This window comes from Sceloporus undulatus, chromosome 8 (genome assembly GCF_019175285.1).
Source record: "Sceloporus undulatus isolate JIND9_A2432 ecotype Alabama chromosome 8, SceUnd_v1.1, whole genome shotgun sequence".
In the NCBI taxonomy this organism is placed as follows: Eukaryota; Metazoa; Chordata; class Lepidosauria; order Squamata; family Phrynosomatidae; genus Sceloporus; species Sceloporus undulatus.
In genome coordinates this window covers 35,800,734-35,813,181 of record NC_056529.1, presented here as the reverse complement: position 1 = coordinate 35,813,181, position 12,448 = coordinate 35,800,734, and the positions used below count along the sequence as shown (strand labels likewise).

Genomic DNA, 12,448 nt, shown 5'->3' with positions numbered 1-12,448 from the left:
CTTCACCAAACACAGTCACTTACTGACTGGCATGCTGTTTAAATACTTGAAGGGATGTCATATTGCGGAGAGAACAAGCTTGTTTTCTGCTGCTCCAGAGACTAAGACCCAGAGCAATGGATGCAAGCTACAGGAAAAGAGATTCCACTTTAACATTAGGAGGAAGCTCCTGACAGTAAGGGCTGTTCGACAGAGGAACAAACTCCCTCGGAGTGTAATGGAGTCTCCTTCTTTGGAGGTCTTTAAGCAGAGGCTGGATGTCCATCTGTTGGGGATGCTTTGACTGAGAGTTCCTGCATGGCAGAATGGGGCTGAACTAGATGGCCATTGCGGTCTCTTCCAACTCTACGACTCTAAACTGTTTCCACCAACACTTTTAACACCAGCACCAATGGAGGAGGGGAGGAATAGAACAATTAAATATATATTTTTTTGTTGGACACATTTTGTATTTTTTTTCCTTTCAGAAGAAGTCATGAAGCTGCATGGTGGACCACCCAAAAATGCCTACATGGAGCAGAGTTTCCAAGGCCTGAACCCCGTTTTGAACATCCCCATCCACGCTGCACAGGTGGACCAGGCCAAGAAGAATGCGGAACTCACTGACACCAAGCTAGAGAACTGGGTGGACAGCTTAGTTGGAAGCGTGTGGTCAGCTGTTGATATCTGTAGCACTGGCCCAACCTCCTGCCCAGTCATGCAGGCCTGTAGCCAGACATCTTGGAGTTCCCTCAGCCCAGACCCAAAGTCTGAGTTGGGCCCTGTTAAACCCGATGGCCGTTTGAGGTAGCACCTGGTATGCCCTTGGTTGGCTTTTAAAGGGAATTGAACTTCATTTTTGTGACTTGTGTGGGAGTGAGCATCTATCTGCACTTCAAAATGCAAACAACATTTTTAAAACTCCTTTCCTCAAGAAAAAAAATCTGCAAATTGTTTGTCATTAAGGTTCGGAGTGGGAAAAGATGGGAATGTTTAGTTATTTCCTCAATGAATTATCATTTCAAATTCTTTTTAATGGGAGAGGAAGGAGGAAAGTTATTTTAAAACATGCCTTTTCATAACACATATATAATAGATTTTGAAATCATATCTCAGCTCTTCGCTGTTTTATTTCACACACTTTCCCCCCCAGAAAAAGTGACATCTCTGACAGGAGTAATAAAATGGCCACTAGTCCTGAACACTTCAAAAGTATCCTCATAGACATTTAGCAAACATTTGCCAAGTCAGGTTTTCAGTAGCAATACATAAGTTCTCCCCCTTTCTCCTTTATAATCATTTTTACTTTTTAAAAGCCTTACCTCTGCCTGTTAATATTTGCAGAGGTTCAAGATTTCACTTTCCAGATTATGGAACAATTGCACAAGATTGTTTCTGTGTAGAAGATGTGGGTTGCGATCCTAAATACTCTTACTAGAGATGCATCCCCATTGAATACATTAGGTCTTCGTTTTCAGTAAATATGCATTAGGATTGCACTGAAAGAAACTGGCTGCAATAGCAGTACAAATGGCAGCACTTATAATCTATAAACAGGAACATTCCTCTTTATTAAGTTTGAGGTAGGCAAGTGTGTCAGTGTTAATTTTCCCCATATATGAATGTTGTGAATTATGACAAATTCGGATTAGAAATCAACTGAACTGACATTCTTGCTTGGCCCCAGGTTACAGGCAAATCTGTCAATTTCACAATCTCCCTCACTCATATCATGCCAATTTTATGCAATTCTAATTAAGAATTGACTTGAAAGCAAACTCTCGAACCAAAAACATCTATTTATCTTACATTTAACTTTTAAACGAGTTTTGACTTCCGTTTCGTATTCTGGAGCTCCGACACATTGGTCAGATCTGAGGCTGAAACATAGTGAAAATGTTAGTTTCTACTAACATTTAAATTGTATTTTTATATTTTTTTCTCCCTACTACTTGATGCAAATTATTTCTGGTTAAACTCTTTGGCACAATTTGGACATTTTACACATATGCACATGTTTTTAGGTAACACACGGGTGTGCTTCGTTGAGTTGAGTTCAAATTTCTTGTCTGTTTATGGAGCGCCAAATCTCAAAGAATGTCTTTTTAGTTCAGTTATTGAATATGCCAGCCATTATAAAGTGGTAGTTGATTTAATAAAGTAACATTTCTCTTCCCTCTTTCCCCCTTCCATGCTCATTTCTGACTTCCATGGCTGTCAATGCACAGCCAGCTCCTCCCTGTCAGAAAGGCTGATAACGTCACCAAGTAACAAGAAATGGTTGAATTCCTTTTTTAAAACAACAGCTACAGTGGTGGGGAGTGTAAACCCTGCCACCCTGATGTCTTGCTGATCTATTTTCTTGTCGTCTTGTTTGGTTTAAAGCTGTTCCACTTTGCTTTGGACTTTTGGGATTTGCGGTGTCAGCTGTGCTGGCATAAAAGTAGAGCATTAAATGTTTAGCTGACACAAAAGAGGCTGCAAAGGAGGAAAACCGTAGGTATTTATTTGTGTTTTAGTCAATGACTAATGAGTAGGTGCTGCTTGTGCAGCTTGGAGATAAATCTTATCTTACTAACTAAAACTGCTTTTATTTTTTAAAGGCCTTTTTTTCTTTTTTGAAACAAAAGAAAAAACTCTCCTTCCTTCCCCTTAGTTTCTTTCTATTCTTGCAAAATTAATAAAGAAAACAAATACTAAAGTAGTGTTTCTCAGCCTTGATGGCTCCCTAAGTATTCTTGGACTGCCATCCTTCCCAGCTAACATGAACAGCATTTAGGGAGGAAGAGAGTTGTAGTCCAGTTGCAGTCCGAAGTTAGGAGCCACTTAAAGTGAGTTTGAAAAGTAAGAGTGAGGGGCTTTCCATCCAATTAGGAGCAGTTGTTGTATTTCATACTGTCATAACCATCCATCTGTAGCCCTATTCTGGCGTTCAGAATATAATCAAAATCAACACAAAAGGAAAGAAGGGAGTGTTTCTTGCTCTTCGTTCTTGCTCTCCTCAGATAGTGAGCAACAGTTTGAAGAGGAGAGTTGGTACTAAATGTGTGGGTTTTTCTTCACATCATCCAGAATGCTTACTTTTCCCAAGATTATGGATTGCATGGAAAACATAGAAGAGGCTCACCTTCTTAAACTGCTGTTCTGTACATGAGGAGACCAGTCATGGATGGGCAAGTCTGGCATATTCCTTTCCGCATGTACTTATTTTCACTACAATACCAGGTTATTGTGTTTTGCAAACAGCCGTTATACGCAAATATGGGAAGGAGAGATTAATACAATTTATACTATTGCTAATAAACCTTTGAAAGTAGAATAATTTTCCATGCCCCCCTTAGACTTTATAGCACGTTTCATTACATTCTGAGTGCCTGAGTGGAGTTTATATCTATCTAATCCATGCCCTGTCTTTGAAAAAATCAAGTGTACATAAACTCTTCCAGATGGGGTGACTTTGTTTATGCACCAAGTGGACAAATGGCCAGGCCTCACCAGAAGATCAAGTCTACTGCTAATACCTTCATGACAGTGAGAGAGAGTCCAGTGTTCTCATGCTCAAAGTAGCTTTTAATCCAACATCCTACCATGCAAATCTTTAGGGTACTTCCTTGCAAAGTACAAGGTATTTCAGTTGATAGGAGCCAATGTAAAAGTGTTCTGTTTAAGGCAGCAATGTACGGCTCTCCAGCTGCTGGTGGTATGTAATTTGCACGTTTCATCACCATTGCATATGTTAGCTAAGGTTAGTGGGAGTTCTCCAACAACATCTGAATCCCCATGGTCTCCACCATGGTCTCTGACATTTGACTGATGATAGATAATGCACATATGTACTACCTTAGTTCATGTGTTCATCAAGCCATGTGCAAGTCTCTTCTACGTTTTCCACATAAGCCATAATCTTGGGGAAAGTAAGCATTCTGGATCATGTGAAGAAGAACTCACACATTTAGTACCAACTGAATGCTGCAGTACAAGTGATCTTGAAAAAGGTCAGCTCTCTGCTACTGCCTCCAAACAGATCTTTCATATCTTATGTAGTGGAGAAGAGCTGCAGAACATCCCAGGTTCTCTGCCATTGAGCTACTGAGGCCTAATTCAAATAACCTGTGATAGCATTGTAAATAATTGCTGGTGTGGGAAATACTAGGTCTCTTGCCAAGCGTATGCATGCTCAGAAAGTCATAAGCAATAACACAAGGTCATCTGTCCATGTTCTAAACATAGTCGAATCCTGAAGTAGATGAGTGGACTGTAAAACTTCAAGTTGCAACCTTGGGGATAGCATTTTAGAATGCCTTGCAGATGTAAAGGACACAGACACTGTAAATTCTTTAACAAGTTATCATTACGTGGGGAGATTTCCCAAACAATTTGTGCTAGTTTTCTTCTACAGGAAATTTTTCAAATATTTAAAAAATGTAATTCAGCATTTGTGATTTGAAGTGGTTAACAGTCTGTTCTCAGGATTCTTTAGTCCATTCTCTAAATGTTTCGTACAAACCATCGGAAGAAAGGGTATGTTTATTCTCAAGAAAAGAAAACTGTTAGTGTTGGGGCAGCAGTCTTCGAAAATCTGAAGGCTTATCAAAACAGCAAAGACTTGTTCTCTGCTTTCCCAAAGGGCAGATTTCTAATGGGCTCAAGTTGTCTAATCTATCTAATAGGCTCACAGGGTATATTTTGACTCAGCATTTGGAGGAACTTATGGATTAGTCAAGGCGGTTCAACAAGGAAACCAAGTACTTGGAGGGGAGGTGGGCTCTCCCTTGCTGCAGGTCTTTAGGCAAGGGCTGCTGAAGATAGTGTCAATGTAAGGGCCCAAACAGAGAGGCCAAAATAAAGCTGCTTCGGGTCACTTTGGAGGTATGCTATTTCAATGACACATGCATCTGAAGAGTCCAGAAGCTGCGCCGAAGTATGGAGCATGGCTTTGGCACAGCTTCCAACCTCTTAGGACACATGTATCATTTACCAGTAAATAGCATACCTCCAAAATGACCTGAAGCAGTGTTATTTTGGCCTCTCTGTTTAGGCCCTAAATTTCCAGCATCATATAAGGAGCTTGCCTCTGAATTCATACAAAGGATAATCTTAATTGATGGCATTTCAAATGCTTCCAGGAAGCGCTAAGAGGTTCAGCTAAATATCTTTTATGTGGCTGTAAGAGTGATGTCAGTGTCCAAAAGAGTCTTTTGTCTCGTCATCTCTTTTATTCCCTGCTGTTTCTTATAGTTTCAAAGGAAAATAGTCTCATGCTAACCCCCTGTACTTGCTTGTGGATGCCATTGCATCATTTGCTTTCTTGACAAATATAGATCCACCAGGACCCCGGTTTTCCCTTATTGACAAATACCATTTTTCCTGTCTTAATGCTTCTGCCTTTGTTACCTTCTTTTGCTCACGGGTGTGACCAAAGGTGCTACCTCACTAATATTTGCAAACGTGTTTTCCTGATTGAAAGGAAAACAAGAATGGGGAGGAAGGAAGGAAAATCTCCTCTGAAATGAATGTATAATCTATGCAAATTCTCTCTGTCTCTCTCTCTCTGTAATTAAAAGGAAAAAAAGACAAAGAAAGAAAACTTATAAGTATTAGATTTGTTACCTTGCCAAATAAACAGCAAGATACTGTACAGGTGCCTCTGATAGCAGAGCCGTTTAATACCTGGCACAGTTCATATGTGCTGCATTTGTATATTATAAATGACTTGTCTTTGATTCTGTTTGTGGTTAGAATCACCCTCGATTGGGAAAAAAGTGATACCGCTGCTTGCAAGGACAGCAGCTTCAGTTTTGCTGGGAATATGCCAGATGTGGAAATCTAGTGTGCTAAATGTTTTATATAGGATGCCACTGACAACAAGAAGAGCACGGAAAGTACCAGCTCGTTTTTTAAAAGCATAAGACCTGGGGAAATGGTTGAGCGATTTCCCTATGGGTAAATCAGTTTACCTAGACTATTTCCAACTCAGTGTTCATGCCATGGTATCCTATGAGTTGCCCTTTTTAGATAAAGCCTTAAGTTTCTTCACCTCTTTTTTGTTTTAAAATATGGCCTTAAAACTGTGTTTGGAAATTTTAGCTGCGTATGTTCTTTCTCTCTCTCTCGACTATTGTAAAATGTATTAAAAAAAAACCAAAAGCACTTGAGACGTCTGTGACTTTTTTAATCCCCTTATTCTTTCTCCTTTTTTTCTTGCTGTTGCGTGGCTGTGGCTTTTTTGTTTTTACAATTCACAAATACATTGAAACAATGTTTGCAAATGCGAGTCCAACAAAAAAAGGGCAGGATAATGGTATTCTTTTATCCTTTTGCAAAAAGAAGGGTTGCATGGAGAAAGGGAAAAGCGTGCATATACTCTTTGCATATAATGAAACATCTTGTTTAACAACAACATGCTGGCCATTTCAGTTATCAAAAAATAATGAGTAATTTTCTATCTTGAAGAGAGAACAGGCATGCAATAAAACTCCATTTGCTCTGGAATTATTCAAAGGGGTACACAATGGGGAGGGTATTAGAGATTTTATATGTTCTGTATTTTTAACTTTGTTAGCCGCCCCGATTGTTCTCAGAGCGGCAGGATACAAATAATAATAATAATAATAATTATTATTATTATTATTATTATTATTATTATTATTAACGTATGGACAGCAGGCTCCTAATGGGATGTGGAGTGTACAGCCCTCCAAATGTTGCTGGATTGCAGTTTATATCATCCCTCACCATTGCCTATGCCATCTAGGGCTGCTGAGAGTTGCAGTCCAACAAAACTGCCCCGCTGCCGCCAATAAGCAGCTCTTCTATATCCGCCTCCTTAACATGCTTTTGTTCTGGTAAGAAAAAGGACAAAAGAACCAGTGCAAATGTTGCAAACAGATGACAGTGGTCTCTGAACCACTCCCATAAGTCAGGGCCATTCCAAATTCATCTGGAATCACTCAGTGATCAGTGCTCCAATTGGCCAAACCGGCGGAGGAGGATCATCATCATCAATTTATTTGTATCCCGCTGTGTCCTCCAGAATTGGGATTCAAAGAGGCTTACAGTCTGAAATCATGACTCTGTTCCACTTTGCTTACATGAAGGGCCATCCTTGCCCTAGTATCTTTTCACAATATAAAATACAAGCCTGTCCAAATCAGGCTTATTTAAAAGAGCGTTCTATGACATGAGGTCTGAATAACCCAAACATAACATCTTCTGTATCCCAACCAGGATGTGATTGGATTAGGATTTCTTACAATCCTGTTCCTAGTTGACACCCTTCTCACAGATTCCGTTGGAAATGAGTGAAGCGGACCAATAAACATGGCCATGCCACTTGAAAGAGGGAACATTTATGAAATGTGCTACTCCAGTAAGATAAAGCAATGATCATCTTTCCATACTAAATAGAGCTAAATACATTCTGCATGCCTCTGTACAAAGCATGCCATGCTGCCACAACAGATGTAGGATCATGCTCACTGAATTTCATTCAGAGGGATTTTGCATACTTACACCTAGGATCTCTAAATCTGACAGGCGAACTTTTTAACATCAGGGTTCAGAGAAGATGCCAGCCACAGATGCTGGTGAAACGTCAGGAAGAAACTCTTCTAGAACATGGCCACGTAGTCTGAAAAACCCACAAAAAACTATGGATGCCGGGCATGAAAGCCTTGGACTTCACATTGTAAATAGCTCCTTTATGAAAGTAACCTGTCAGGCTTTGCCCACTAGATTACAAACATGATCCAGCCTTGCTTCCCTCCGCTTTGGGAGTTGTCTGCAGGCATTCCTTTTTAGCATCATTTTCTCCTGAGGACTCTGCATATTCCTCTCTCCGTTCTGTTTTATTTGTTTGTAACAAGCTCCTGCAATGAGAGGAGATAAGATTAATGCTGTCTAATCCACGGGAGGATGCGAACTGAAAAGGATATATGAATTCATTTATTTCCATTAAACCAAGACAGCGGGAAAGTGATGTCAGAGGAGAAAGATTAATCTGCAAACATAATAAATGGGAGTGTTACCCATGCTGGTTTTATATAAATTTTGGAATCAATGATAACCCTTGGATGACCCCTGGCCAGACTCCTAGCCTGTCCGCCATTACTGGCAAGGCGATAGGACATGCACACCTCCCCTAAGGGAGTTCTCACATTAACATTTTAGGAGGTCTGGGAAGTCGCATGAAGGGATTATCTTAAGCCAGGAAGAGTAAAATGTTTGCCTTCCCTGGAGCTATCACCCCTCCTCGAGTCTGTTGTCCGAACAACTTAAGTCCTAGATATTATCAGATCCAGACATCCAGGTGAAAGAAAGCAATTAAACACCTTTGTTCCAATCACCAAAACTCTCTGCCCTCAAGCCAGATTTGGCCTATAAAAAGTCCCCACTTTTGCTGCTCAGCGCCTTGCAAGGTCTACTTACTCCACGTCAGTCAGACCTCTGTTCTGGTAGCCGGCATTTCTGCTCAAACCCAGGTTGCGGAGCAGACTTGTCTCACTGTCCATCACCGCTCCATTCGCTTCCCGGAGGGAATCTACATTCGGGTAAGCATCACCCTTAGTAACGCCTGAAATCTGTTCCTATTTTCCAACCCTGATTTTCCTGAGTCCTGAGTGTGTGTATGAGTGTATGCGCAACGCATGTGTTTTTCCCCTATTTCAATAAATTAGACATCTAGTTATTAATATCCGTCTCAGCTTTATTTATTGGGATCCCCTGGTCTTCTCCATATACACATCGGGAGACAATCTTGGTGGGCTCTTGTAGCCAGCCCCCTCTTGCAATATTTGGACTAATAACAACATAATAAAATTCCCCTAAACGGACCCTTGGCTACAGGAGTGTGCGGCAGGGAGAGAAGAGATTAATGTCCTGATTTGGAAACACATATTTGATAGGAGACTGTTAACACATCAATTTAAATCTAATAGGCCTGAAAGTATGTTTGCTGATGCTAAGGTTCCCATTCTTATTATTCCTCACTGGCACCGCCACCCCAGATTCAGGAACACTGAACTCAAATGCTATTTCTTGAATGGTTTCTGATAGTCTGGAATATACAAAAGCAAATTACATTGCTCCCTTAGCTATATTGTACTTAGCTGCTTTGAGTCCTTATTTTTGGTGAGAAAAGCAGTAAATGAAGGTCAAGCAGCCTTTTGAAATTAAAGAGAGAAAAAGGGTTTTCTATTTGCTGGAGAAAACAAATTGGGACTGTGTTCGTTTACAAGGAAAAAGAATATAAGAGTAATTAGACACCCGAAAATAGGGAAGGAATTTGTGGCAGCGTCAAAGTATAAGAAGAACAGAGTAGGGATTTATGTGAAAAAAAACTGAATGCGAAATAAGTGTTTAAGGATGAAAATGGTTCATTTATTGGAGTTGAAATAACTTTACAACAATTAAGACTTTGGTTTGTAGGGATCTATGGCCCTCTTTAGGAAGCTTTTGAATGTAATGTTTGAATGTGAGCATGATAATATAATTTGTATGGGGATTTTAATGGGGTAATAGACCCAATGAAAGGAGGGTGACTAAAATGGTGAAGGGTCTGGAAACCATGTCCTATGAGGAGAGACTCATGGAGCTGGGGATGTTTAGCCTGGAGAAGAGAAGGTGAAGAGGTGATACGATAGCCCTGTTTAAATACTTGAAAGGGTGTCATGTTGAGGATGGAGCTTGTTTTCTGCTGCTCCAGAGAACAGGACCCAGAACAATGGATGCAAGGTCCAGGAAAAGAGATTCCAGCTCAACATTAGGAGGAACTTCCAGACAGTAAGGGCTGTTCGACAGTGGAACACACTCCCTCAGAGTGTAGTGGAATCTCCTTCCTTGGAAGTCTTTAAGCAGAGTCTGGATGGCCATCTGTCGGGGATGCTTGGATTGAGAGTTCCTGTATGGCAGAATGGGTTGGACTGGATGGCCCTTGCGGTCTCTTCCAATTCTATGATTCTATGATAGATAGAAAATCACTGCAAAGGATTTAAAATGACCAAGGTAAATTACCCCAAACTTTTTTAGACTGATGGGGAATATGTCACTGGTAGAAATATGGAGACACCGAAACAACTCAGCAGCAAATTTTACATTTTATTCTGACAGACATAAGTCACTGTCAAGAATAGATCTTATTCTAGTTTCTAAAGCAATGTTAAAGCAGGTGTATACAATGGATGATATGCCTAGAGCACTATCAGATCATAGTCCTCTCGTTTGAAACTTAAAAATCAGACTTCCAATACATTTGGAAATTAAAAGATGAATTGATGTAGGAACCAAAGTTGCTCCAGAATACAAAATAAGTAATTAAATTGTACTTTACAGAATACGTCTAGAGGGACAAGAACAACAGTTATATGAGATGAATTTAAGGCAGTTGTCAAGAGATCCTTAATCCAACAAGAGTACTCTATAATAAGAAAAAGTAAAAAAGAAAGTTTGTCGATGGTAAATCAAAAATTGAAAAATAAAGAAAGGGCATTGGCAAAACATCCAGGGACCTTACCACACGGGGGCTTCTTGAGCGTCAGTTCGCATTGGCCAATGCGATTTCACGTCATATTGCATTGGGCATCCACATTCGCACTCTCTCAATACGCTTTGCCGATCCGATTTCACGTCATATCGTATCATTCATCCACACCTGGGCGGCCTTCTGGATCGGCCAATGCGTATTGACGCAAAGCGAGGCCAGTGCGGATTGGAGAACCACACCAGCCGAATAATGTGTGTTTGCAGATGCGCATCGGCAGCTTTGCGCATGCTCTGTGGGGCTCTGAACAGGGCGCAACATTTTTAACTTCCAGGGGTGAAGAATGAGGTCACTGTTTAGCGCGGAATATCGCGAGAATTGCTGCCTTTAGCCACTTACGAAAGGGGTATGCTCCATCTGTGTGTGTGTGTGTGTGTATGCACACACATAAATAAATACATACATACTTATATATATATATATATATATACACATAGTGGTATAGCCAAAAGTGTGATGCCTTTTCTATGTGTAAACACACATTTGTCTGTATGAGAGTGTATATATATATATATATATATATATATATGTACTGTGGAGCAGCTGAAAGTGTAATGCTGCATGTATATGCTTGCACACACATCTTTGTGTGTGTGTGTGTATATACATACATACATACACACATACATATATATATATATATATATATATATATACACACACACACACAAACTGTGGAGCAGCTGAAAGTGTAATGCGGCATGTATATGCTTGCCACACAACTTTGTGTGGTGTGTGTTGTGTATATATATATACACCACACATACATATATATACACACACACACAATATATCTATACACACACACAAACTGGAGCACTGAAAGTGTAATGCTGCATGTTATGCTTGCACACACATCTTTGTGTTTGTTGTGTGTGTGTGTTGTGTGTGTGTGTGTATATATATATATATATATACACGCGCATATTATATATATGCAGGAATTCCCTGTTACAAGGAAATTTCCCTGGATGCAATGCCAGATCCACTCAGTGAAATCAGTTTGTTGTACATTGCCACTCAGGAATACTGGATCACCCACCCATGGCAATGTACCTACCTTTCCCTAGTGTGGCTTCTTGATGTTACTTGCCATGCAGGAATTCCCTTTTACAAGGAAATTTCCCTGAATGGCAATTGCCAAGGATCCACTCAGTGAAATCATGTGGGTTGGTACATTCCACTCGGATCACACCCACCCATGGCAAATGTACCTACCTTTCCCTTGGGATTGGGATGAGAGTATATATATATATGTGTGTGTGTGTGTGTGTGTGTGTATGTGTCTTTTTAGATTGTAAGCCTGAGGGCAGGGAACCGTCCAATTAAAAAGATTGTATGTACAGTGCTGTGTAAATTTACAGCGCTTTATAAATAAAGGTTAATAATAATAATAATAATAATAATAATAATAATAATAATAATAATAATAATAATAATATATACACCCAAAACACACAAATATATACAAAAACACACTGTGCCACAGCCAAAAGTCTGCTTGAGTGTTTATATATATATATATATATATATGTGTGTGTGTGTGTGTGTGTGTGTGTATATATATACACACACATACATATACATATACACACACGCATATATATATATATACACACCCACACACACACACACACACACACAAACTGTGGAGCAGCTGAAAGTGTAATGCTGCATGTATATGCTTACACACACATTTGTGTGTGTGTGTGTGTGTATATATATATACACACATACATATACATATACACACACGCATATATATATACATATATATACACACATACATACACACACACACACACAAACTGTGGAGCAGCTGAAAGTGTAATGCTGCATGTATATGCTTGCACACACATTTGTGTGTGTGTGTGTGTATATATATATACACACATACATATACATACACACACACGCATATATATATATATA

General features: G+C 39.8%; 2 protein-coding genes across 8 annotated transcripts in view; both read left to right on the top strand.

The window, feature by feature from the left end:
* Window positions 1-4,881, top strand: part of XYLT1 (xylosyltransferase 1) — a 179,801-nt gene extending 174,920 nt beyond the window's left edge. For all 3 annotated transcript variants that reach the window (XM_042437345.1, XM_042437343.1, XM_042437346.1), the window contains one exon: window positions 468-4,881. In XM_042437345.1, the coding sequence (XP_042293279.1) occupies window positions 468-790 (323 nt within the window). In that variant the 3' untranslated portion in view covers window positions 791-4,881. The remainder of the gene's footprint in view (window positions 1-467) is intronic.
* Window positions 1-12,448, top strand: part of ABCC6 (ATP binding cassette subfamily C member 6) — a 337,990-nt gene that overhangs the window by 213,501 nt on the left and 112,041 nt on the right. The gene's annotated exons all lie outside the window — the stretch shown is intronic.